Below are 27,281 nucleotides of genomic sequence, written 5' to 3' on the forward strand. Positions count from 1 at the left end.
AGAAACACAAGCTGGAAGCTGAGAGACAGGGATGGCTTATCCAACCATGTACTTCAGACCGTTGGAGGGAATGACAAAAACAGTTGTTTCCAGAAACTTCCTCCTCCAGCCCCTGTATCAGATGCTGTTGTTTTTCTACAGAGTAATGACAGTAGACAACCCAAGAAATGGCCAAAAGCATGTCAAGGACAAAGCAAAGCTTTACCAGCCAAATACTGGAATGGAAACTCCCATCCCGAGTCCCGTCACTCCTCTACAGCCTGTTTCCATCTTCCATGTTATAAATAATTCAGTTTTCTTTTCTCTTAAATATCACAAAACCAAGTTGGAATCTTTATGTAGAAGATTCCTCTGTGTCCTTCTCTCCCTCCTCCCCTCCCTCCCTCGCCAACCCAGCCAACTCCCTGGAGAGCGACCTCTCAAGCTTTAACATTTATTCTTTGACATTTCAGACTATTTGTTAGGCAGAGCTGCCTTCTTGAAATCAAAGTTGGAAAATCTTCCTAAAAACTCCCGCTTGGCCCTGTCCAAAGGTGACAGGAAGGGTCTGTTAAACCCCACACACTGGCTTCCTTCCTCACCCGGAGAAACTGTTTGATCCCTACTCACAAAAATAGCTTTCTCTGTTTCTTTCTCACAGTCTTCCCATGCCATACACTCACCAGAGAGTCCCCAAGAGCCAAAAGATGTTTCCTGCCAGGAGTCAGCAGTGGCTCATGGGGACATGCCATTCAGGGCACCTGTTGAATAGTTATTTTACATGGGTGTCAGTCAGGCTTTTGTCAGCTACTGAAACAAATACAGAGCAAGGAAAATTAAGTTACTTACCCCAAATCACTTTCTTAGTGGCAATGCTGAGACTGGGATTCCCATCTTCATTCGTTTCTGTGTGCCACCACTAGGTGACGCCAGTCTTTGGGAGTGGCCTATGTTAGAGTGGAAGTCTCATGCTCCTTTGTAAAGGGACTTACCATATGGAGGACTGAGCCTCCTGCTGAATAGAGATGCAAAGTATGGTCCTTTCTTGATATCTTTGACATCAACAGGTCACTGATGAAGTATCCTGCTCAGTTCTCTTTTCAAAGCTTCTAACCACACAATAACCAGTGATTCCTGAAGTATGTATGTGGAATGTACTGACAGATATTAAGTAAAGGATACTCTATGTTCAATTATGTTGGAAAACTTGCAGAATAACTTTATTTACAGCAGGGTTTCTCAGAGCCTTCAAAATCCTAATGTACACCATGAACCTCTAAGAGCCAGATAAGCCATGTAATACTCTCTAATATTATCTGATGAGTCTTTAGCATCTTATAGACTTAAAGGAAGTGCTGCTGGGGCCAGTGATGAGAGGCATGTGATCTTCACATCATTTATCTAGTGACTGAAATGAGAAAATGATTTTTCTGCAAGTTGGGAAATTCCAAATTAAGGAAGAACCATATTGCAGTAGCTGAAGCGTTGCCCAGAAAACTGAACTGTCCATGTGGAATAACAGTTGCTGAAGTGGCTAACCCAATAAAGTGATTATGGTAGCCATTGTGGTCTTCTTCTTAAGTAAGATGGCCATTTGACATCATGGATGTTAAGCCGCGTATGTCTTATAGGGTCACAAGACATGCCAAATCGTCAGCCATAAAGATTGAAGCATTCTGTGGATCGTTTAGACACAGATTGAAAATTTAAAGTCTCCCAGCAAGAAATTTCAAAATATGATCTGTACTGATGGCACCTCCCATGGTGCCCACTGACTGGGAAAGACCAGACTCCAGGTCTCCCTGGTCAATTCCATGTCAGCTTTCCCTCAAGTGAAGAATGTGAGCAAAACTATGTGGCACCCTAGTAGAGACATCCAGACAGTTTCCGGGGCCTGGATGCACCTTCTTAGCTAGACTGGTCTTTCAGAAAATAACACTCCCAAAGAGTTGCTTGCAGATTTATTCCTTCCACATTATCAGCAGGAAGGCAATGATGTGTGCACCGTGTACATGGGCTTAATTCAGTTAGCATCTAGCCTGTGTTCTAGGATTTTCCAGCTCCCTAGGATTATTAGTTGGCCAATGGGACACAAACTTCTGGTCACAGATGTGCTCTTGTCTTGATCAGGAAGGCATATCTTGGAGATTGCTCCTCCATGAAAGACATTGAGAACTGCTGCAGGCTTAGAAACCTCCGCCTGTGAAGGTTATCAAACTAAAGGGTATTTTAAGTACCTGAGAGTCTGAGACCAAATCATATTTCCCATAAAGATGCATATGGCTCTTTCCTTCAGTCGTCACCTTCTCTTTGCCTGAGAAGTACATTTGAGAAGGGGACCAGAATTGATGAGTTTTAGCCAAATACTATTTCAAGCCTTACAAAGTGAGACACACCACACATATCACAAGGACACAAACAGCAGAGCTAGCATGTGCTTAGAGTAAGAGAGTTGGTGACTCTTCAGAAGTTTGTAATAAGAGATCTGCCAGGCCACATCTGACAGCATGGAAGTCACTTTATCCACTGGTCCTTCCCCTTCTTACTGGCAAATGAACTTTGAGGTCAAGAGAGGGAAGAAAGTACATTTTTAAAGGGAAATAAGCCACTTGCTCCAGTGCCTCTTCCCAACAGCAGAACCAAGCCTCATTTAGCTGCTATGGTTCCAGACAGCATAAAGGTGACATAAACAGAAGGAAAGAGGTCTGTAAAAGCAAGTTGGCCTTGTAGGTCCCCACCAAGGCTTTCCCTGATGTTACTTACCAAAGTCTGGCTTCGTTGTGTGTTTTGAGCTGCTTTGGTGCTCTTGAAGCCAGTCCTGGGGATCTGGGGACAGTTCTGGAATGCATAGCTGTGGGCAGCCTCATTTCTTGTTCCTTTACCCCTGTCCAGGGCTGACCACCCCTCCTCTCAACCCACAGGTGTCATTTGACTCTTTCTTAGTTGAGGGGTAAAGTGAGAGTTCAGTGGTTTGGAGTCAGAATATTCAGAGTCCATTGTTTTTACCTTGTCATGTGTCCCATCTTTACCCACTTACGCTCATCAAAGTTGTATTAGCTTACATAGGAAAGGCTTCAGGAAACTTTGATTTGCATAAGGTCATGAGTTAACACTGTGATTGTGCAAAGCCAAGGGATGTCCATGATTATATGTAATAAATCCCCGTGTTTCTTAGCATGCCAGCCCGGAAGTCCCACCAGGGCTGTCACCGATTGCTTTTTCCGAAGCTCTAGTTGCTTTCTGAGAGTCTGTAATCCTAACTTTTACCTTCACTCCAAAAAGTCGCAAGTGCCCACTATGCCAGGGCAGGAGGCTCTTCTCACAGGTGTTATCAGCATCCTTTATGACCTGGCAGGATCTATGTTCCACATGGTTCCCTCTGAACATCTCACTTCTGTTTGTCACAAAAGCCAAGCCTGTCCCCATCTACAGCTCAACCCCAAAAGTCCCCTCCTTATCCCCAGACCTCCTTCTACAGACTGGAACATGCAGAAACTTTGAACAAGGCTACAAAAGTTCAAATCCACCTGCAAGGAAAAAAAGTGGGCACAAAAAACTGTGCTCCTGTAGGCACACTCAAAAATTTTTTATGTTATAGGGAGCCATTTTCCAGATGGAAAGGCTTCACAATGCAGAAGGGTCACAGATTTTATGCAACCATGTAGACAGATCTTTCCTGGTCAAGTTGTCCTTTAATAAAAACTATGAGGCCAGGTTACCCTGCAGAGATTTCAGTCATTGTGCACAAAGAAACAGGGCCCAAATTCTACCCAAACAGGCTTCTGAATCCTGATGTAATTTTAGAACCACCCCCCTGGCTAACACATCTCCTTCAAGTCACTTGTGAGTTCAACTAGGGTTGAAGGAGGAATCTGAGTTAGCTCTAAAATACATTGTCAGATCTAGGCTGAGATTCTCTGGGGAAGTGGGAAGTAGAGGGGGCGGTAACCATAGGATTTCTAGAGGCAGAACGGAGAACCAGAGCTTTCCAAGGAAACCTGAGATTGCTAAGTAGCTTCACCATGATCAACCAGTGTTAAAGAGCAGCAGCGGAGTGGGTTGGTAGAGCAGGCAGATGAGAGGAGTGGAACCCAAGGCCAGCACTGGATGTTGCAGATGCAACTCAGATCCAGCAGCTTCCAGTCAGCCTCTCTCCCTCCACTGTCAACCAAAAGAGTTTCCTCCTTGTCTTCCAAAGGATCCTCAAGGAAACAAGCCCACTCTTTGCTATCCTATTTTTTTCCTTTTGTCTTTCTGCCACTGGCATTTTACATTTTGCAACAGAGTCACATTAAACAACCTCTGGCTTCAGTGCAGGAGTCAGCAAGCACCAAAGAAGGAAGGTTCCACTCTGCCCAATCCATGACTGTCTTAGCTCAGAAAGCTACTTAACTATGAACTCATCCTGCATTGATCTGCCCTCTCCTGTCCTTGCTCTGGGGAACCAAGCCCTCACTATGTTAAGATTGTATAAAAGACTTTACTCTATTCTGGTTTAATCCTGAAGGAACTTGGCCAAACTAGAATTAGAGGAGGTCTCACAGCCTAGTATTGTGCTGCTGCTGCTGCTGCTCCTGCTGCTGCTGCTGCCACACCTCTGGAAAAGGTGAGGTGAGGATTGAGGGATTGTGAGCTTGCCTGCAGTGTGGAATTCCCATGCAAGAAAGGAGAGCCTAGGAAGCCCACAGGCCAGCTTCTTAGCTTCTGAAGCTACTTTGTGTCTGTTCTCTGCTTGGAAACAAGTATAGGAAAGAGATTAAATATACCAGGAGATTGCAAAGACAGCTCCAGAAGTAAACAGGGGACAATGTGTGAAGGACCATCTTTTAAGGTAAAGGGTAAGAAACTAACAGGGTAAAGCCTCTAGGATCAGAAAAAGAGGCTGCTTTGTGGGACCAAAAGAGTGACCAAGTGTACCCTGAGCATAGGCATACCCTGAGGTGTCATTAGTCATAAGCTGTGGAAACCCAGAGTACTTACTAAACTTTGTCTGAGCCTTTCTATCACGTGGATAGAAGTCCTGGGTCTGCGTAGATGCTTCCTGTGATAAACAAACTGATGATTATGAGCGCTCCATTATGAGCCTGATTTGAGATATTTTATCCTTCAGTTTCATGAACTAGCCACACAACACTGCCTCACGCACAGCCTCTGTATGCTGTGTTATGTAAAAGTATATAACTCCAGTAGAGTAAGCCTATAGTTGAGTTTCACCATCTACAATACACACAACTGGCACCTCTCAAATACCACTCTAGAATAAAGACCAGAAAGTACCTGATAAGCATTCTGGACTCATGGGTTAGCCAGGCATGGTGTTCTACAGTAAAATCTCATGGGTTCAAACCACACCCTTCAGTCTGAGAAAGCCACTGTGAACATCAATCAGTGAGCTCTGAACCACGAAAGTGAGGAAATTGCACTTCTGACTGGTGATGTTCCTTAGCCTCCAACCTGGCAGCCTTTTTAGACTGAGCACTTTTCTGGGAGTTCCCTGTGCCTGCCCCCAAGGTCTAAGGGGGAGAATCTCATGGTACATTAATATGTTGCAAGAAACCATGGATATGAAACGTTCTTTCCAAACTCATCCAGGTCCGTCTTCTGCAACCTTCCCGAAGTTCTCTGACCTTCACGATAGTGTCTTCCAATGTCATTGTATCTTCTCAACTCTTACAAGATATTCTCACACATGGCACAGGGCTTTATCTCATACTTCATTAACAAAACAGAAGCCACTCCACAAATACTCTCTTATTTTCTTGCCCCTGAATCTCTGAACAATTCAACAGCTCCATGCTTTCCTCTTGCACCCTGCTACATAAGAGCTCCCCATGCTATCTAACCTGTGTTTTCTCCCATCTTCTTGGGTTTTTTCTCACCCACTGTCTATGCTGTGCATTGGCGGGCTTTATGCATGGAATAACACAGAACATAATGTTTCTCATATGAAAATCCAAAGTTCTCCCTTGAATTTATGACCTTTACCTTGGTCCCAAGGATAGTCCACAATACCAGACATGTCTGCCTCAACCCTAGTATCTTGGAACCTCAAAGGATATACAAGAGTGGGGATTTATTGCAACCTCTATACCAGACCACTCTCATGGACACAGACTTTCAGTTAGGGTAGGAATTATTCAAGTAAACGTGTGTAGAAAATAAAGTGAGCAGTGTCACACAGAAAGACAACAATCTCAGCAACACTGCAACACCTCCTACCTACCTTGACTCATTTCTCTTTTGTTTCCTACATAATGGAGCTCCAACAAGGCCTGGTGAAGTCCAGAGGAGACTCTATATCTACCTGCTATCCTTTCTCCAACCCTCATTTTCTTGCTTTTATTCCTCTTCAAAGGAAACAAATATAAAGTACAGAAGGCACTTGGGTCTTTACACTTGTCATGAGACCAGGATCCAAGCTTAGTCAGAGAGATACGCCCTCTCACTTTTGACTTACAGTAGGATCCAGGGAGTATCCTTCATATTCTTGAAGCCCATGTGAACCCTGCCAAAACAAGCCAAAGCAAGGTGACTGTGGGTATGCATGTGCATATGTTTGCATATATGTGTGCATAAAGAGACTAGTCTGTACTTTCAGAGAACAAAGGTACTCCGACAGAGGTAGAACCCCAATGGCTTGCTGATACTTCAAAGAGAAAGACTCCTCACTCCAATTCCCACATCCCGTTGTACATTAGCTCTGAATATAATACTGCTACAAGTATTAGCTTCTCGAATAGCAGAAAACTCCCCAGGTACCAAGGATTTTAGCAGCTCTATTGGTAACTAAAGGAATTGAGTTTGAATCCTGCTTCTGCCTGTCACACTCTGTAAAGTTAAACACTGAACATCTCTGAGTACTTAATAAAATGAAGAAGCACTCCATTGTATGAAACTGAGGTACCTGCAGGGGTCTCTATGAATCCAACTGATGGGACATGTTGTGAAACCCTGTCGCTAGCAGAAGTGTGCTATAAACTTCCCCTGAAAAGTAATCTCGAAATGGCAAACAAATTCTGGGCAGCCTAAAATTGCTGTGTCTTAATATTCTTTATAAAACTTCCAAATAAGAGGTCTGATGCAGTCATTTCATTAGAAAATAAAGTGTTTATTAAGAAACTATACACTGAACACTCCTAGAAGTCTCCGTGGAAACACAATGCCCCATTGTCATAGCACAAAGTGAAGAAATGCCAGAAAAAAAGATGCTGCGATGGATGGAGCCCAAGAGGCTGGAAATGAGGTCATGATTTACAACAATTAAAAGCATCCTCCTCAAGCTTACTCCTTAAAGCCACACTCGGGAGAGATCCAAACCCAAGGGATCATCTGGGTGTGATGGGGAAGAGTCTGACCTGGAAACCATGGGGTGAGCAGTGCTAAAAGGAACTGTGGGCCCTTGAGGAACCCTTTACCTAAAGTGACAGTGTAGAGGTTACTCTGGGTCCTGGGAAAGAACTTGGAAAGCTACATGCTTGTGTACCCCACGGAGGTATCTAGAGCTTCAGGTTAGAAACCTGGCATGATGATCCACCATCTACAGGCACTAGGGACTATAACCCTTGGGTAGTATCTTTAGCACACATTTAGCAAAATTTGCTCAATTTATCAAAAGCATATGCTCTGCCTTTCACTGTTGTGCACCACTACATAAGAACATACTGGTTGTTAAGTAACCACTATGTTGTCTCAAGAACTGAACTTGGGATGCCCACTATCCTTTCCCATAACAGGGACCTCCATGGAACTGGGGAGAGTTCCCAGAATTCACTCAGCTGACACTCAGCCAAACCAGCAGAACTATTATGTTCTGCAAATGTGCCTTTCCTATTATAGAAAGAACTATCTACCCCTTCCCCCTCCCCAGAGTACCAAGTGGAAAATGGGAGAACAAGCCTTCTTTGGGAGAGGATGGCTGTGGAGTAAGACATGAGTGGAAGCAAGCAAAGTGAACACACATATCAACCAGAGACCAGGATGACACGCCCATCGCTGCCATGAGAGGGGCTGGAGGAGGCCAGGTTTTTACTTCTCTTCCCCTTCAGTTCATCTTGACCTTGGCATGATGATTCCACTGGGTTCCAAATGTTCTCAGAGTCAAGAGAAAGTGAATGTAGGGGAGGAGAGCCAATCCCGAGATCACGGGCTAGGAGGAAGGGTCTTGGTCCCTGATTCCCTTGGTCCCTTGTGGTCCTAGTAGGATGGCCAATTCACAGGCAAGACCTTCTGTAGCCAATGCTTGTCGGAACTGTAGCTCTAGGGACCCAGGTGGAGCCAACAAAACTCTTCCCAAAGGACTTTCTAACATTGCACTCACTGTGAGCCATTCCAGAGAGAAGAAGAAGGAGGGGGCAAGTGTTTCCACCAAAAAAGTATGATATTTCTCCACACACACACATACACAAAAAAATAAAGATAAAAATAAACCAACAAAATGACTGTTTTTCATTCTTCCCTCTGAGACCTAATCTTGTGCCAACACTTGGACCTGGCTCTCCTTCCTCTTACCGCACCGTCTCCACCTCTGCTTAAGAGCTCTCTGTGACTCTTCCCCACTGGAGGTTGCAGGGTGACGAGATCACTAAGAGGACAGCATGGAGAGCCCATGCTTCCAAGCAGGAAAGTGAGACCGGACCACGGCTGGACTTCAGGCTTTCTTGTGATGGTTGGGTCAAGAGAATGGCTAGTGTGTTTAAAAGGTGGCTCCTGGTGCTTGGGTTTGAATTCTCTTTATTGGCTCTAAAGACGTTTGCAGGAGTTGCCTCGGAGGCCAGAGGTAAAGGAACACAGTGATGACAGGAGGGAGGGGCAACCTGCCAGTGGTTGATGGGAGACACACCCATCTCAGTGGTGGTAAAGGGTGTGGGAGCACTGGTGGCTCGTGCAGTTTCTACTTAGCATCCCTGGATCCAAAAAGAGCAACGCCTAGCACTTCCAACCTCTCAGAGGGCCCATCCTACCAAGGTGACATCAGAACAAGGAGGCTTAAAAGGAGTTTTTTGTTTTTTTTTTAAAAGCCATGACGTCCTTTGCTGAAATAAACATTGACATCCTCAACATAGATGCCATGGTTAAGAGGCTTGGAATGTCCGGAAAGGCTTATTGGATTCAACATAATTTCTCTGAAACCTATAAAAAAACAAAAAGAAAAAAAAACAGAAAAACAGAAAAAGCAAAATAAAGTAAAAACCAAAACCCCCAAAGAAGATCAAAACTAAGAGGGGAAACAGAGAGGGAGCTTGAAAGGGGAAAATCTAGAGCTATAGATACAGGTAAATACTGGGAATAGACAAAATGGCTTGCCAGCAGAAGGGAAGGATAGGGGTAGGGATAACTTAAAACAGCTGTGCTCAGAGAAATGGGAAACACTCCCTTTTGCTTGGGCCTTTGTTGAACCAAGAAAGGGAAGTGAGCAAGTTTGCACGGGGAGTTTGGCCTGGAACTGTCATGGAAGAGGTACAACAAACTCGTCTAAGGGAGTCTTGGTCTATGAGCATGTTTCTGGGTGGACAAAAACCCTGACAATGAGCTCCTGAGTAGGGGAAAAGGTGTACACATAAACACTTGTGTTGCCAGAGGAGTAGGGGAAAAAGGCTCTGCTTTATGAGAACTCAAAGTCCCTAGGGGTCTAATTCTAAGAAATAAATTTCTTACCACTTTCAACTATACAAGGAGGGAAGGGTACTATTCTCCCAAGCCTACCTGCACATTTTTATTGCCTCTCAACCTCCCCATAACTCCATGTGTTATAAGGGCTAGAGCCATCATAAAGGAGTAAGTAATATAGTTGGCCAAGAGATCATGAGCTGCCTCAAGAAGAGAAAACTTCCATGACAGCTTAATTTTTTTCTGGCCACATGTCTAGGGACTAAATAGGGTATCCAGAGATATGGGTATTCCTAATCAAACTCCAGAAAAGTATTGCTCAATCAATCTCAGACTGTAAAAATATCTATTTATATATGGGGAATGGGGACAGGTGAGCAGATAAAACCCAGCTTTCTAAGAAAGCTATATGCAGGAATGGAGTGCTCACAATGAGCCCCTAAGTATTAGGCATGCACAATGGGGAGAGACTAAAACGGAGTTCAACTGTGCTTGAGATTCCCTTGCTCCCTCTACTTAGGACATAGTATGATCAAAATAGGGATGTGTCATTTTGGTTGTTACGTTACCTCCGTCTGCAAGGATTGAAATGAGTTTATGAAAACAGAGGGTATATCTCCCTTGTGCATGACGTCATGTTAAGGGGAAGTTCAGTTTTTTATGGGCTGTAATTTCATGGCTCTGTGCTGAACCTCAACCAAGGCATCTGTGGCATGTGACAGAGCAGAACTGGAATTCCAGACAGGAATTCTACTGAGAAGGTTTATGATGCTGCTGCTTCACTCCAGGCTATGGTCCCTTTCTTGCTTTTCTACCTCCCTCACTTTAACCAAATGAGGCTTTCTCCTCTGAAAAAAGTCACCCAAGAGACTTGAGTACTAATCCTAACCTGGACACCTACCTATAGCCTAGACCTTTATATCCTAAGAATCAAGACTGGTAGGGGAAGGGGCTTTACTTCATACAAGGATGTCAAAGGAAGTAACTCACCATGTGACCTTGGGTAAGACACATCCCCACTCTGGACCTCAGGTTCCTCATATATATAGTGAGTTGATGGGACTAGATGATCTCTATTGTCCTTCAAGTTTAATATCCCATGATTGTCTATGTTTGAAAAGACCCCTGGCAGAAGAGGCAGACATGGGGGATTAATGGTCAGTATTAAACCCCAAGTTCAAACACTTGGGGAAGTCATCTTAAATGCACAACACCGGAAACAGAAATCAAGTGCTCCCAGTGCCTGTATCCACACTGCTTTGCCTGACTCAATTGATGTATAAAATCTTAGCATTTCCTTGAGCATCAACAATGGCACTATCAAATTTATCAAGTTTGAATCAGGGGGAAAATTAGCCAATCATTTTCCTAACCTATTTGACCAAAACTCATTCCATTTAATAGTTTTAACACCCTCAAATTATTCCCACTGTTTCTATCCTGGGTGCCATTCCTGAGTTGGGGAGGGGAAGAGTTTTATGACATGGAAGATGATTCTGCTGGACCCAAGATGCCCTCTCTGACTTCTCAGCCCACAATAGAAATGTGCAAGAGGGAAGCGATATGATAAAGGGTGATGATGAGATATAGGGAGTGGCTTGCTCCTTTAAATACTTCTTGCCATCATCAGGGGGAAAAAAAAAACCCTCTGGACCAGCAGAAATTACAGTTTCAGTGGAGACTCTAAGGCTACCGCATGAAGGTGATAGTGTTACAGCTTCTGAGAGTGATCCCTCCTCTAGAGGCTATCCAACATCCACAGGCCCAGGAAGGCTCCATGTCAGATCCATTACAGACCAAGGCCAAACCTGCCTCAGTCCCTGCCAATGTCCCTAAAGCTGCCTCTGCAAACAAAGACATTTTCCCATATGAGCCGGAATCCAAAGTTTGTTTTCTCTGGAACTCTTTCCCAGGTGGAGCCTTTCCAAGATTCTAAAAGCTGAAGCTTGATAGCATAGGAGGCACCACTCCAAACCCCTGCATCCCCCTGCCCCACTCCTCATAACAACTCCAGAAGATTAAGGGAAGACATCTGCTTGGAGGAGAATGGAAAATATCTGGATCACAAGAGATGTAAGGCTAAAGAGAGGCAAACATGTTTCTTAAGAATGCCTTGCCCCACAGGTGGCCCAGCAAAAAACCAAAAACAAAACCCTTCTATCTCTCAGCAGCTCTCTTCTCATACTCCAGCATAAAGGAACCTGCAAACTCTCTGTAATTCAGAAAAAAAGCCTAGACGTCAACGATTATTTAAGTCTGAGAAGCAAGCCAGAAATGCTAGGGTTGCTCCAGGAAAGGGAATGGAGTTGTTAAGGGATGCAGCTAGGAGGAAAGGGATGTAGAACACCCAAAGGATTGAGTGAGGGGTCTTGGAACCTACTCTCCATTGAACCAAGAACAGAATAACTATACACGGCCAAGTCCTTAATATTCTCAGCAACATGCGAAGCTCAGTCCCCACGGATACGTAATGCAAAAGAAAGTCCGAGATTTCAAACCCCTGCTTCCCAACAGCTGTATAAACCTCAAGCATCTCTTCCTGGCTGAGGTTTCCACCCTTCAGACTGACTAGCAGACAGCAGCTCTGTAGCATCTATAATGATGAGCATTTTCCTGTGTCTCCTGCCTACACTTACTTCATCTAACTTTGGAATCACATGGGCTTCTCCTTCTGTTCCCTTTTGTTACCTAGCCTACTCATAAAGTGCTTATTTTAGGTGTCACTGAAAAACTTTCCTGTCCTCTCTCTTCAAGTGTATTTGTTATCTTAGAGTTATTACATCACAAGAATGAATTAAAATGCATAGGACTCTGGTGTCAAGGGAATGGGTAGCTTTATTCATATAGACACAGTGGTCAAGGCAATTCTGGAAGGATGGCTACCTATCACAGTCAGTATGTCATCCTTGTGAGAGCTTCCCCACCATTTTTTTCAATGGTGAGAAGGAGTAAACTTTTACTGAAACACAATTCTAGCAGACTGGGAACAAAAAAGAGCCTAAAGCAAAGCCCTATCAGCAGATATACCACACCATCCAGCAATTCACTATTATGCCAGCCATTGTGTAAGGTTAATCGATAATCCTGCACCAATCTCAAACATGTATTAACAATATTTTCAAAGCCTAATGTTATCTTGTAGCAGTTTGAATTTGAATATAGGTCTTTCTAACCCCAAAATACTTAAAATGACCCATTTGGAAATAAGGCCCTTTAATGAAAACCTATTCTTAGAAAGAGGTGTAAGGAGAAAGCCAAGACAGTGGTAGCTAGGATATTCTCCAGTGGAGAGGAACACGCTCCACTCCAGCAAAAGATATATGGTTTGACTTTCTTTCCTCACAAACAGCTCTTACATCTAGAGAAACACATAGTCCCACAACATACCACTCCTCTCACCCAGCACATCACAGACCTGCTTTTTCCTGGATCCCCCTGCCTCATTCTCACAGGAATGTATTGTTTGGATTGGGACCTTCCAGTAAAGAATCCCAAACTCCATCTAGACATTAACTGCACTTAGTATGATTTCCTAGATTTTAGCCTAGGAAGGACAAAAAATAACTTGTGAGGAGGAAGTACCAAGGACTGTGGCAAGAATAAAAAATTTCAGAAGAGCCATGATCACAACAAAGGTGAGAAAGACCAGCATAGTGTAGAAGTTCAGTGTCCTGGGTGAGTCAGTGTACACCGTACATTGAACAGAGTGGGCAGGAGAGTCCACTATGCTGAAGAAAAGTTTCAGGTTCATGGGTTATGATTGTGTTGTGCTGGACATTTACTTTATTGGAGAAGTTTCTCTCTGGGGCTTAAGATCTTTCTTCTCCTATAATCAAATTCAATAAAAAAAATTCAGAAATGTTGGCTTAAATTGTCAAGTCTCAAATCCCAGTCTTGCGGGCTGCAGACTGGATTGTTTGAAACTCATCTTGGAGTATGTAATTCAAAATAGCAAGTCAAGGCCACAGGCCACGCATGGCTCTGGAACTGTACTTGCCTACTCTCTTGTTCTCTTGCCTTGACTCTCAAGTACTTCCTCCCTTTCTACTCCTACACTAAACAAGGAAATTTCTTTAAACTTCATGAAGTTTTACTTAGCTTCCAACATTCAAAACTCAGAAGATTTCACACTTAAAATATATCCCTATTTGTAGCCTCTTTAAAAAAAACCCAAGAGTTCGGACATAGCTGAAACTAACATTTCTACACAGTAGTGATCACCTGAGACAGGTGGTATCCATATTCTGTGAATGAGCTGTGTGGTTCGCCATATTCCTCCACTCTGTGGTCTCCTCTCCCCTTTCACTTAGTCACTTGAATTATCAGTCTTTCCACCTGAGTCTGGTGACTATGCCTGTATACTGAAAGATACCGTGGAGATAATGACATTCAACACTGACTGAGTGTCCCATTAGTACAAAACTAATCCTCTCTCTGGTCGTGGCTGACAGTCCTGGAAATGTATGCAGAAGATCAAGCCTGCCAAGTCAAAGGTATGAGAGAGCTCAGGAACATAGCTGTATGCATAGGAGGGGACTGTGTTGAGAAATGAGATCCTCAATAAGGAAATATATTTTGGCTGGCAAGGTGTCTAAGCAGATATAGGTGCATATATGCAACATAAAATGTTGGTCCTGGAAAGTCATATAATGGAAGGAGAACAACAACTCACACAAGTTGGCCTCTTACACTTATGTATATACCATGGCAAACATGCAAACACACATACATACACACATGCACACACACGAACATGCATATACATATCCATTAAATAATTGTAATTTTTAGACAAAAAAACCATATTGGAGCACCCAAAACACCACTGCTAGAAGGGAATTGACAATTATGTTATCCACAGTGCCTGGTGTGGATAGGGTATGTCAGAAACAGTCCTTGAGCTTTTAAATGAGGCTGTTATGTTTTCTGTAATACAGAAAATATACAAGTGTTACAAAGGCTTCTATAGGATGCAGAAGTGTAATTGCACCTGTAATATCACTGCCATATGCATCATGGACAAACACCAAAGAGTTCCCTGGCTTCAATATGTGGTGCCCTTTCCTGTAAAGCAGCCCCAATTCTGCTGGCAAAGTATGAAATGATATTTCCCAAAACACTGGTTCCAGTTGTATGAAAATGGCTCAGTAGAAGGGGGCTGAGGCTGAAAGCACACTAGCCCCCCTATGGAATCATGCTCATGGAAGTCAAGGAAGTCAGATGGAAAGGTGACCAAGTATGAACAAAAGTGCACAGAACACTGAAATTCTAATATAGAGGCATGGGTCTTGGAAAAATCTCGGAGATTTTGGCTCATTCCTAAAGGGTGATAAAAGAGCCTTATACAAAAGGGCAGAGCCATTCTTGGGGATAGTATCTTTGGCATTACTAAAATTATCCCAATAATAGGCTGATCTTGGCTTATATGAGTGAACTATTTGCCCTCCAGAAAGCAAAATCCTTTCCATCCCATGACATGAATAACGTTACCTTTCTGAAGAAAAAGAACTCCATAATTTCTAGAAAATATCATAAAACATCCTACTATTCTCAAAACTTGCTATAACATGAAGAGGTCTTTGAACATCTATTTCTTGATAGCTTGAGAGAAAAGGAAAATTAGGTGTTGATAGTCTACATTTCTTTCCTTCACTTAAAAATATCTTTTACATTAATTATGCTGTTTTTGTTTCTTGATTTTTTTTAGATTATTTTTAAATATTGACCATATTAGTAAAGTATAGATAATATCAAAACTCTGTGCCCAGTGCCTAGCATTTTTGGTATCTTCTTTTCAGCTCCTTTGAAGACAATCTATTATAACCATAACAAATAATTCACCTATGTGCATCCAATACCATGTTTCCCTACACCAGAACTAACCACTGTTCTGAAACAAATGTTTGATAGAGGCACACTTTCTGGTATACATACCCATACCCAAATTATAGTATTATATAGTCTTTTAAATCTAAAATAAGATTAATCTCTGTTTTGTGAAATAAAATTTTATATAGTCAAGCTGGCCTCAAACTTGCTACTATAAACTAAAACATATGGTAGTTTGCATAAGAAATGTTCCTAGGGACTTATACATTTAAATATTTTTCTCAGTGGGTGACACTCTTTAATAAAGTAAAGGAACTTTTAGGAGGTAGAGTCTTGCTGGAGAAAGTGTGTCATAGAAGTGAGCTTTTATTATATAGTTCCATTCCACATCCCGTCTCCCCCTTCTCTTGCTCTCCTTCCTATGTAGGGACAGAAGTGTAAGCATATGATAAGCCAGCCAGATGCCTGCTCCTGCCACCATGCTTTCCCTAACTGTTGCTGTGCCTTTGCCATAAGGGTGGACTCTAGTTCTCTGAAACTGTAAGCTAAAATATATTCTTTTCTCCCTTTGGCTACTTTCTTTTGGGTATTCTACCTTTATAACACAAAGGCAACTTGACCTGTAGTCCTGGTCATTGTTTACCAGCCCCTCAAAGTCTGAGCATACAGGTTTTCCCAATCAAACATAGCAAAACAGGATACTTTCTGATATTGATACATTTGCTTTTATTTATTAACTTCATTTAAATTCTATTGTTGTTCTTGTTATCATTGTTGTTGTTGTTGTTTTATTTTCCTATGGTGCCGGAAATGTAACCAAGGTTTATTTGCATGGTAGGCATCACTCTGCCACTGAGCTATATTCCCAGGCCCACATTTATTGATTTTTAGTAGATTGCATGCATTGTGTAAATGTTACAAATTATTTTCCTGTTCTATCAACTGATAGTTGTTTTTATTTTTGTGGTATTCAAAAAAGTTTCAATATCTTTTATGCTAAAAGTCTACATACCTATGGGAGCAAAACTTTGAAACAGCAGTTTGAAAGTCTTCTGTAAAGGGCTAGGCAGAAAATATCTTCAGATATGGATACTGTAAAGTCCCTTTTGCATCTACCAAACTACTGTCAGTGTGGCCTGGAAGCAGCTACAGACAAAGAGAAACACACACACACACACACACACACACACACACACACATTCATTTACAAAAGCAGGTAGGAGTCAGACTGGCACTATTTGCTATCTGTGCTCTAGAGCCTTGTTTCTCAAACGCAAGTATGTGAATGAGCGAACAGCTTTAGCAACAGCTGGGAGCTTAGTGGAAATGAAGGTGCTTCCAGATCAGTGAATCAGCATCTGTATTTTAACAAGCTCTTCAGGTAATTCCTATGTACAGAAACATTTAAGAAGCACATCTTTTGAGAATGTTCCTTTGGAGCATTCAAATCCTTTAGTATACTGTCTAATATTTTTACAGAGTTTATAATACTCATATTTCTGTAATCACTAAGAGGAGAAACATTTTGCCATCTGATTCCACACCTGATATTGTTGTCCTTCCAAACTGATCAGTGGTAAATACTGCCTTGTAATTGCAACATAAAATTTTAAGGTAGAAATGTAGGTGCTAACCTTCTCATATTTTGGGAATTTTAACTATTCTGTATGCAAATTTTCTGTTGGTTGCATACACCAGAATGAGTTCTCTGAGTCTATTGACTCTCTTTTAACTTTGTATAAAGGTCAAAGGTTTCTAGGATTTAAATTAACACAGTAATATGCTGGGTGTTTTGGTACAGGCTTTCAATCTGAGCACTCTAGTGTCTGAGGCAGGGGAATTGCAACAAAAAAAGTCTGGGATTTAAAAAAAAATGTGATGTACTCAAGTATATTCTTCTTTTATTTCATGTTATCTATAAGCTGTTTAAATCACTGTTTAGCTACTCAAAAACAAGCTATATTCTCTTATAAAAAGATTGTATTCCATACAGAAGAATTCTAAATGCTATATGCAGGAGCTCTTCACTCAAGGATGTGGAACATAACTCCTCTCTCTTAAGCATGCTGTTCTTGGTGTATTTCTAAGGTGCAGGCAAAGGAAGAATTGTGCAATTTTGTAGTAATAAAATATGGAAAATGTCCTAGCTATTTAATTGATCAGGGTTAATGTCCCTGTGGTTACCCATGTGTTTAAGTGCATAATTTGATTTATGTGATAAGAATAATACTGTGTCTGTATGGTATTCCTCCTTAAAGCCATCACCCCAGTCCCAGTTGATAAGCCTAATTTGATACACACTCTACAGAAAACCTGAACAAGGAGATTAAGTAGACCCAGTCACTGAATTAAGCGTGAGTCAGAGAAAAGACAGTAGGGCAGGAAATCATGAAATCAGAACAATATCACCTTTACTTAACAAGACTGTACCAGCACTGGTTGCTTAGTTCTTGGGAGTGTGTCCTGACAAAAGAGGGTGATTACAGTGGCAGATGATGAATAAAGAAGAAACACAAGGCAATTCATTGACTATTGAAACTTTTCTGACTATTGAAAATGACTTTAAAATAAAAAGAAGTTGGTGGGAAAGCTATTGTTTTTAACTTCACTCAAGTTATCAGTGAGTACTTGATATGCGGTAACACAATCACTATTTTATTAACTAGTTTCTTCACTTGTACACTAATTTACAATGACATACACAAGAATTCAGATCTCTATACCTATTTGTTTGTGCATTTAACTATCTACTTACTATAACTACATATTGAAGGATGACCTTAAATTCATGATCCTCTTGGATTTAGTCCTCAAGTGCTGGGTCTATAGACACATAATACCACTCCACGCAGAAAATGAGACACTCTCTATGTTGCTGTGTGTAGCCTTCATTCATTAACTTGATTTGTTTTATTTTGTTTTTTTATTTTCTTGTGAGGCTGGAAATGGAACCTACGACCTATACACACATTATATGTACATGTCCATATTTTGAGAATTCCCCACATATTCTTTCTATAAACATTACTATTTTTTATTTATCTCAGAATAATACAGAACTGAGAACATTTCTTGTCGTGCTTATATAACTATTAATGTACATGTTCTGTTTGATTTTATTTTTCCAAATGTTATTTGTTTTAATTTTTCTAATTGTGTTTATGTAATATACTTTTTTGTTGTTGTGTTTGTTCGTTTATTTTGTGGGTGAAGGGTCATGTGCCATAGTACTTACGGGAAGGATGGAAGATAAACTCTAGAAGTAAATTTTCTTCTTCTACCCTGTGGATTCCTGGGCTTGAACTCAAGCCAAATTTGGCACCAACCTCTTAATCTTCTGTATTACCTCATTGGCCATTGTCTTGATTTTTGGATGGAGTCTTATTATGTAGATCAGGTTGACTTGTATTCAGTATGAAGCGCAGGCTGGCTTTAAGCCTGTAGCCTCTTTGATCTCACCCTTCTGAGTGGTAGTGTTATAGAAGTGTATGGGTAGGAATATACTTATTTTTATTTATCTATTATGTTTTCAGCAGTTTTACAGAATACCTTGATCAGCAGTTAATTTACAAATACCCCTGGGTATTGTATATAGACTGACAATACACCATTCACAATAAGAACTCTCAACTCTCTTGTTCCAAGTCTTTTTTTTTCCCCTTACCTTACTATATTGGCTAAATTATACAAATTATTTTTGAATGAAAGTCAAGTCAACAACCATTCTTATCATTAGATTTTCACATATTTTATAATTTTGTATTATTATTCACCTTGAGAGGGAAAATTTTTTTCTGATGTTCTTCATTTTTCTACTTGTTGCTCTTCTGAATTTTCTAATTTGTTGCTGATGCTGCTTCCAAGTAGCTTTTTTGGAACTTTTGAATAAAATCTCTTATTAAAGCCCCTACAGGATAATGCTGGAAATACAGCACAATAGATTTCAATAATATGAGTGCTTTATCTAAAAGGAAGAATCCTTATTCCATCTCCCTTTACTCCCAAAGGCTCAGAAATTCCTACTCGCTGTGTTTCCAGAGGAGAATGCTATTCTTTTGTGGGCTGCATTACTCATGGTAGAATTCTGTGTGTCCAGTGCATGGTTTAGAGCAGAGATTTCTAGTCTTATCTCTGGGAAATCTAAAGCATGAAGATCACTCCAAAAATAAATACAAATATCTACCTTTATTTTGCTTCTAGACTTTGGTCCCAACACAAGAACAAACTATCCTCTGCTCTTATCTTTTATCTATACCATCCCTGGCCACAAAGTTATTTATGTGCTTTGCTGAACAGCCACATCTCCTGTTTTTTGTTATTGCTATATGTTTGGTGTAGAGGAGGTATACTAAACATGAACTTACTGTACCATCTGGGTCAAAGCCCAGTCATTTTTCTTTCTTTCTGCATTGTAAAAATTTTTTCTCTTGGTTACAAAATTAATTATTTTTACTGTTACCTTCCATCCAATCTCCTTTTCTGATATTCACAAAAGCATGCAGGCCAAGCGCTGAAACACTTTTCATTAAGCTTATGCTTTCCTACCACCTACTCCTACATTAGGGTCACTGTTTGTGGACATCTTAACATGTTCCCTCCAATCCATAGTTATTCACATCTACGTATTTTAAGGCATTCCTATTCTACTTCCTTTTTTATGGAAATATACATATGGCCACATCTATCTTTTGAAACGTCCATGTACCAATTTCCTAGCCTAATAAGTGATAAGTAATGCCTTACACTTCACTGTACCATTTTATGCCAATATACTTCCTTAGGTCATGTAAGTATCAAGATTTCCCATGATTTAGTTCAAACCCTAATTTCAACTAATACTGAATATTCATATTTTCCTTTTGATAATATAAATTCCAGTTGTTCACAAAAGAGACATGTGTGCATACCCAAATGCACCATACCCACACAAAGGCTTTGAAGATTACCAAGGGTGACGCCATGACCAATTTTTTTTTTCATTTCTCTTAAACTTGATCTTGCCACACAGTGTGACTTCCTGACGCCCTAACAGTTGCACAACTCTGATCATATTTTTTTTTTTTTGCCCTTCTTTATATTGGCTTGTCTATTTCATCCATTCTCCACTGTCTTCTCAAGTATCAATCCTCTTACCCTGGATGCTCAACATATCCTTGTGAGATCAGATTACCCCCATCAGCACCAGTAGCATCTGTAGTAGCAACACCAGTAGATTTCAAGAAGTGAAGAATTTCAGACTACTCAAGCAAAATCAATTCCCATGGCTGAAAAGGTAATTATTGAAAGTAACCACCATCTTTATAATTACTCAGATACAAACACTTGGAGCCATCCTCATTTCTCGTCAATGTCTTTCTTATCTCTGTATTTAATTAAATGTTAGGTTTCAGGTGTTTACTTTGTGGTATTTCATGTACACATATAAATCCCCATTTCGTAAAATAATAACCCAAATATTTTGAGACAGACAGATCTGATTTTCAAATCCTTGCTCTGTACTACCTACCAATTGTATATGACCTCAAAGACTTGAGTAAATTATTTAACTTCTCTGAGTCTCAATTTCCCTCCTGTTAGATGAAGATATTATTATCTACAAAATCTATATTATTATTACAGATTCTCTTACAAGAAAAAATAAATAAAAACATCCAGATGAGCAGATGGAACATAGCACATTTTAAAAAGTGTCATCTCATACTCTCTCTCCACCCACTCTGACATTAAGGTCACTGTTTTTTGTGAGCTTCTCAACATGTTTCCCAGATTCCATTCATTATATTAATTCATTTCACATATCATTATCGTATTGTATTAGGAAGACAGCACCTTCATAAATCCATTACCCTGTTCAGAATCTATTTGTGAGAAACTACCCCTGCATCGATGCCCCTCGTAAGTACAGACTACCACCCAAGTCTTACCATACTCTATCTTCAACAACCATCCTGGCCGTACCCTTTCTTCCCCCATATACACCCCCTGATCCAGTTAAAGTCTAACCTGCTCACACCTTGCACATTTCAGCTGTTTTCCTTGCTCCTATGGAATGCTACTTTCCCAGTTACTTATGTTCCAGCTTATTTTTCTTATCCAATCCCTACCCAATCTTTAAATCATCTAAGATCACTTTCTTTAGATCATTTGGCAGTGACTTATGGAGGAGGTCTATGTTATTCTATTGTCTCACCATTTAAAATGCATACACTCTAATGAAACATTTTATATATTTCCTTCTCACTTCTCAATTTGTTTGTTTCCATAAATAAAATGACAATATCTGCAATCATTTACACCTGCCCAGGCAACAAGTTAAATATTACACATAGAATCCCTCATATTCTCTCTCTGGCACTTTCATGGCTTAAGGATGGTTATCGCATGCAGTTTGTAGATGAAAAAAAAAAAAAACTAACATTGGAAGAGCTCAGTAATCCATGGAGGCATAAGATGCAGAGCCAGGATTTGAGGCCAGCCCTTCACATCCTAGCTCCCCTGCTCCTTCTGCATATTATACAGAAGAAAACTTCAGCCTCCCTGTTTCCTAAAAAATAGACCAGATTTTTTTGAATAGACTTTTTTTTAAACCACGTAATTTGATTTTTTCCTCTGTGTGTGAATCTATGTAGCAATATATCCTATTATTCTCAAATCCTACTTTACTATCCTGACATTTGAAAACAATTTGAAGGATCATAAATGATTACTATGCTAGCCTCAAAATAACTATGTGAGATATGTAAAAAGATTTTACTTTACCACCAATTTCTTCTATGTGCAATTGGATTGTATGACCATAGAACCAAAACCCTCAAGTCCCATCTGCTACCCCAGAGTATCTGACTTTTATTGAAGTTGTGACAGTATTATTCAGAATGTGGTCAACAAGAAGCAAAGGCCAGAGTCTAACAGAAACTGTAATAAATAAAATTCTAATCCTAGCTTGTATCAATTTTAAGTAGATTATCTTAGAACAGGATCTGGAATAATAGAATCAGATCATTGGCACATTCTAAATTGGCATTCTTAAAAATTAAATAGCATAAGCCTATACATTGCTTTATTGGCTCCAGAGTTCCTTGATTAAAGACGACAATGAACTTAATAAAGATGACCAAGGATGGGAGGAATGGGGAAAAGATATCTACCAGACACCTGTCAGAAAAAAAAAATGTCTATAGATTTCTCCTGACCTTTACTTAAAAGATATAGTAAGAACATATGCATTCAGACAGAAATAATACCCATTGAAGGGGAGGGGAATAAAATTCTCTCCAAAGATTCAGATTAAACTCAGAAGGGCCAAGACCGTAGCTCAGTGGTTGAGCATTTGTTCATCATATACAAGGTTCTGGGTTCTATCCTTCACACTACGAGATAAAAATACTAAATGGCAGGCTCATTATATCTATGTGCCTGCAGAGGATCTGTGTGACCCATGCTGCGAGGGTCACAGAGCCTCAGCACATTGTGGGAGCTACAGAACTTGAAACAGATATAAAACCCCCAAAGCTCAGCTCTTCACTGTGCTCTAAATATCTGCATGACTGATACACAGTGGGGTCCTTCTATGCCCATAATCATGTACAGAGTTGGAGAAATGGAGACAATAATAAAACAAGGAATAAAAACTTATTGCCAGAAGAATCCTAAAATCAGTGCCAAGAATCTGAGAGCCACACCTTTCCAAGCCTACCAATGTAACATTTGCAAACAACTTATCATCAGCCTTTCCTACGCCAGGGGAAGTAAAAAGGGGGGGAAAACCCGGGACCTGGATAGCTAACTTGGTCTCAATGACAAAAAAGTTTGATAAGAGAAATATATAAGTAGGCATCTAGAGAGGTTTAAAGTGCTCACATGATCACAAAAGAGAGGAAAGATGCAGCGAGAAATACAGAAAGCTATGGGGGAATGGTGTCAAAGCAAGGTAGAGGTATAGCATGGAAAAAAAAGTATAGCAAATAAAGAGCAGCTACTGGTATACTTTTTAGTGGCTCCAAGGCCTCGGAATGTGACCTTATTTGGAAACAAGGTGAAATTATTAGGATGGACTTGAATTCAATGTAGACTGTTTTAAAAACATAATAAACCATGGGAGATTTGGACATATATGTATACACACGCACACACACACACACACACACACACACACACAAAGAGAGAAAGTGAGAGACAGACAGACAGACAGACACATACACACACACAAAGACTCAAGGATACAGAGAGAGACAGCACAGAAACATAGGAAAAATGGTACATAAACATGAAGGCAGAGAACTAGGTGAAACATTTGCAAGTTAAGAGATGCCCAGTACTGCCCGGAAAGTGTTGCAAACTGGGAGAGAGCTGGAATGGACCTGGTCCTCCAACCTTTCATGGAAACATGGTTCTGCTATCACACTGACTGAATTTTGATATCTGTCTCCCAAAGCTATGATTACTTCTGCTCTAAAACATGGCACTTTGTTAAAATTTTTCTAGCATACTAAATAAGGGATTGCATTCCAGGACTAGAAAGGTACATAATCTTACTGGCACATGGACCAGAAGCAGGTGAGAAACAGGAAGTGGCTCCGTAGGTGACATCAGGACCACTACGTGCTGAACTAGCTGTGAATCATCTCACGGAAATGGGGCATCGCCAACCATGTGACCGTGCTGCATTTACAATGCACAGAGAAGTTAGGACCAGAAACTGGCACAAATCAATAAACAGATAGATGAAGATTGACAGGCTGATAGGTAGATAGAAAAATGAAGACAGATGCATGATATCTTGATAGACTTAGACATGAACATGACAGATTTGGATGGAAATAATGCATCCTCAGCTGATAGCAACGGCCTGTCTCTTGCATGCTATAAAACAGTTTTCGGATGCTGAAATATGTTACCTGCTTTCTAAAAACAATCTTGTATAAATCTGTGAGAACAAAGGTCCCGTAAAATTTCACAACATACCTAAAGAGATCGTGCATAGGCAAATCTACCATGTGCCTCACCTTAGGGTGCTACAGTAAAGGTGGAGGCTGTCAGAAAATAGCAGGAAAGGGCTGTCCTAAATATAGCTCTGAATGAGTGCTAGAACATTCCTAGGAGCTAAGTGTAGTATTGAACCAGCCTCCTTCAGGGGAATGCTGTGGAATGAGAGACCAAGGAGTTGATTAACTTAGAGCAGACAATAAACACACCCAAGAGTCTGGGCAATAAATGAATCCTGAGGGATTTGAAAGAGCTCATGACTTGAGAGCTTTGAGTGAATAGAAGGATAAAAGAAAGACCAGCAGGGGATAGGCTGAGCTGTGCTCCTTAGACTGGGGCCAACAACCAGATCATAAATATCTTAGGCTTTTGTGAGCCATACGGTCTCCATCGCAATGGCTCAGTTCTGCTATGGCAGTGCGAAAGCATCATCAGGCAACAGCGAGTGAACGAGAGTGGCTGGATTCCAGTTGACTTTATTTATGGACACCAAAATTTGAATTTCATGTAATTTTTACACGTTAGAAAAGATGATACTTCTTTTGAATCTATCCAACCACTTAAAAATGCAAATACCATTCTTAGCTTAGCTCCAGAGCTATAAGAAAATAGACGTAGGCACTATTGGGCCTGGAGGCTGTAGCTGCTGACACTTGGTTTTAAAGGTGGCTGTCCCAGAATGGACGAGCAATAAAGTGGTGGTGAGATTGCTGGAGAGCCCCGGGGGGAGAATATAGGGAAAGCCAAAGGCAGAATTTATGCAAATCTAAAACTTGACGATTGATTAAAAGTAGAAGAGGAAAGAGGAAACAGGGTCTGGGACTCTTTTCCAAAATTCTCCAGTGTGAATAGCATTAGCACCATTAATAACATTGCAGGACTCCAAATGGGAGCCAGGGATAAGTCAACACAGACATCAGAGTGCATGCTTGCAGCCCTGATTGTATCAGTACTTAGAACAGGAATTAGGAACCTCTAAACCTGGACTTTAAGACCCTGGCAACCCCTAGTTTTGAGCACTACAGCCCAGAGCCTACTCACTGCGGAAGAACTGAAGCTGATACTGGTGTATGTTAGGAACTTTGGTGCTTTGTAAGAATTCTTTGTATTTTCTATCATTCTAAGCACATCTGCTACTTCAATGAGCAGGAGATGAGACAATTCAGCGCACCTAATGCTCAGCGGCCCATTTCCTCTTCTGTAAAGGGGATGCCACCAGCCCTCTTAATTGAGGAGCTCAGAGTAAAATGTCATTCCTGTGACTGATATGGCAACAGTTAAAGGGGCAAACTCTCAGTTATACATTAAGGCAGTAGTCACTGCAACCTCGTGAGTTCCTCCTTCCCATCTGCATTATAGGGATGGCTAGACTTCCCTTGGGGATCAGATACATGGCAGATCTGTCTGATGTGTGCCCTGCAGTTTTATACCGGTGTGTGTGTGTGTGGGGGGTTATGTTCCCTTTGTGCTTTAGGACCTGTGAAGTTCAGGAAGTAAATATCATTTCCTGGCCACACTCAGCTTAAACTGTACTCTGATCTCAGACAGATTCCAAAAGTAACCTGCAGGCAGTGTGTAACCACACAGCCATACATGAGCTGAAGGGAGACGCAAAGCCATAAAAAGACAAGAAAACCATGGCTCTGAACTCTAGAGAATCTCTTCCATCTGTCTACAGCTCCTTCCAAGTCCCCAGGCAATGGTGATGTGAACACAGCAATAAATTCATAGCACTCTGTGGCCTTCTCTAACTTGGTATTGCACTATGCTGAAAGGTCATGGAGAGTTTTCTGCCTTGAATACATGCATAAACAAGATATTAAGACATTGACGGGCAGGATGATTGCTTGTTATATGAGTGCCAATTGGCTGTCCATGTGCTCTTACTCCAAGCCCCAAACTTCTCCTTATTGTCATACATGTCATGCATTGTGTAAGTACCAAAATAATGTGAAGGTAATAGTCCGTGAAGGCAATCATGCTCTTACCAACTGTAAAGACCTTATCCCTTCCCAAATATCAAACATGATCAAGTCTTCCCATACAGCACTTTCAAGATGATTTTTATTCCTATGAATAAGATGGAAAATCACACAGCCTTACCTATTTACAAAGCCTGGAAAACCTGTAGCCCAGGCATTTTGATAAGACTTGCACCCTTTTAGGACACTTATAGCGGCCCCAAAGTTCACATCATACTATAATATGGGCCCATTACTACATCTCAAAGCATTAGCTTTAAAATTTGCAAAATGTACCAACTTTCATGCTTTTTTCTCTCATGAAGATACTATGCATTTTTACAACAAAACTATAGAAATCATCTTTGACAGGGAAGTATATCTCAGTGGCAACACAACCGGTATCACAGATTGGGTAATGAATGACCACTGGAGGTTGATCTTTGCCTTGTAGGATGCTGGGCAGTAGACATATCTTCTGTTCACTAGACAGTAATAGCTTTCTCTACCCCACTGTAACCATTAATAATATGTCCCAACATTGTCACATGCCCCCAGTTAGAAACTACTGCTATAGTATATGTAAGACCATTACCTTGTAACCTGGACTTCCACTGACACTTGTACTTTGGGACCTGGTAGGGTAGGGACATGGGTGTTAGCCACACATATGTTTAACCATAGATGTTCTAATTCTTCTCAAAGCACATAATAAAGAACAGCAGAGAATTTCACTTCTTCCTGCTGGGATTAAAAAGTCAATCTGTGAGCCATGTGGTCATAGACACCTCGACTACTTGTGCCTGACTACAGAGGCTATGTGTGCCATGGTTTTGTGCACCAAGGCTGTGGGAACCTAGGGGGAAAACAACCCATATCGTACTCTTTGGAGTGATATTTTTAAAACCACATAAATTCACA

The 27,281-nt window shown here is 40.9% G+C and overlaps 1 protein-coding gene across 7 annotated transcripts in view; it reads right to left on the bottom strand.

The window, feature by feature from the left end:
- The window catches only part of NTRK3 (neurotrophic receptor tyrosine kinase 3), a gene marked incomplete at its 3' end in the record, with an annotated part of 361,952 nt that overhangs the window by 91,440 nt on the left and 243,231 nt on the right, over positions 1–27,281 (bottom strand). The window contains exons 13-14 of one of the 7 annotated variants that reach the window (XM_080914001.1): positions 10,576–10,710; positions 7,080–9,108 (exon numbers count right to left, since the gene is read on the bottom strand). The exons of the other annotated variants lie outside the window; for them this stretch is intronic. Of the exons in view, the coding sequence (XP_080770127.1) occupies positions 8,990–9,108; positions 10,576–10,710 (254 nt within the window). Of the gene's footprint in view, positions 1–7,079; positions 9,109–10,575; positions 10,711–27,281 lie in introns of those variants that run through there. 7 annotated transcript variants of the gene reach the window in all.

This window comes from Micromys minutus (genome assembly GCF_963924665.1).
Source record: "Micromys minutus genome assembly, chromosome: 3".
Taxonomy (NCBI): Eukaryota; Metazoa; Chordata; class Mammalia; order Rodentia; family Muridae; genus Micromys; species Micromys minutus.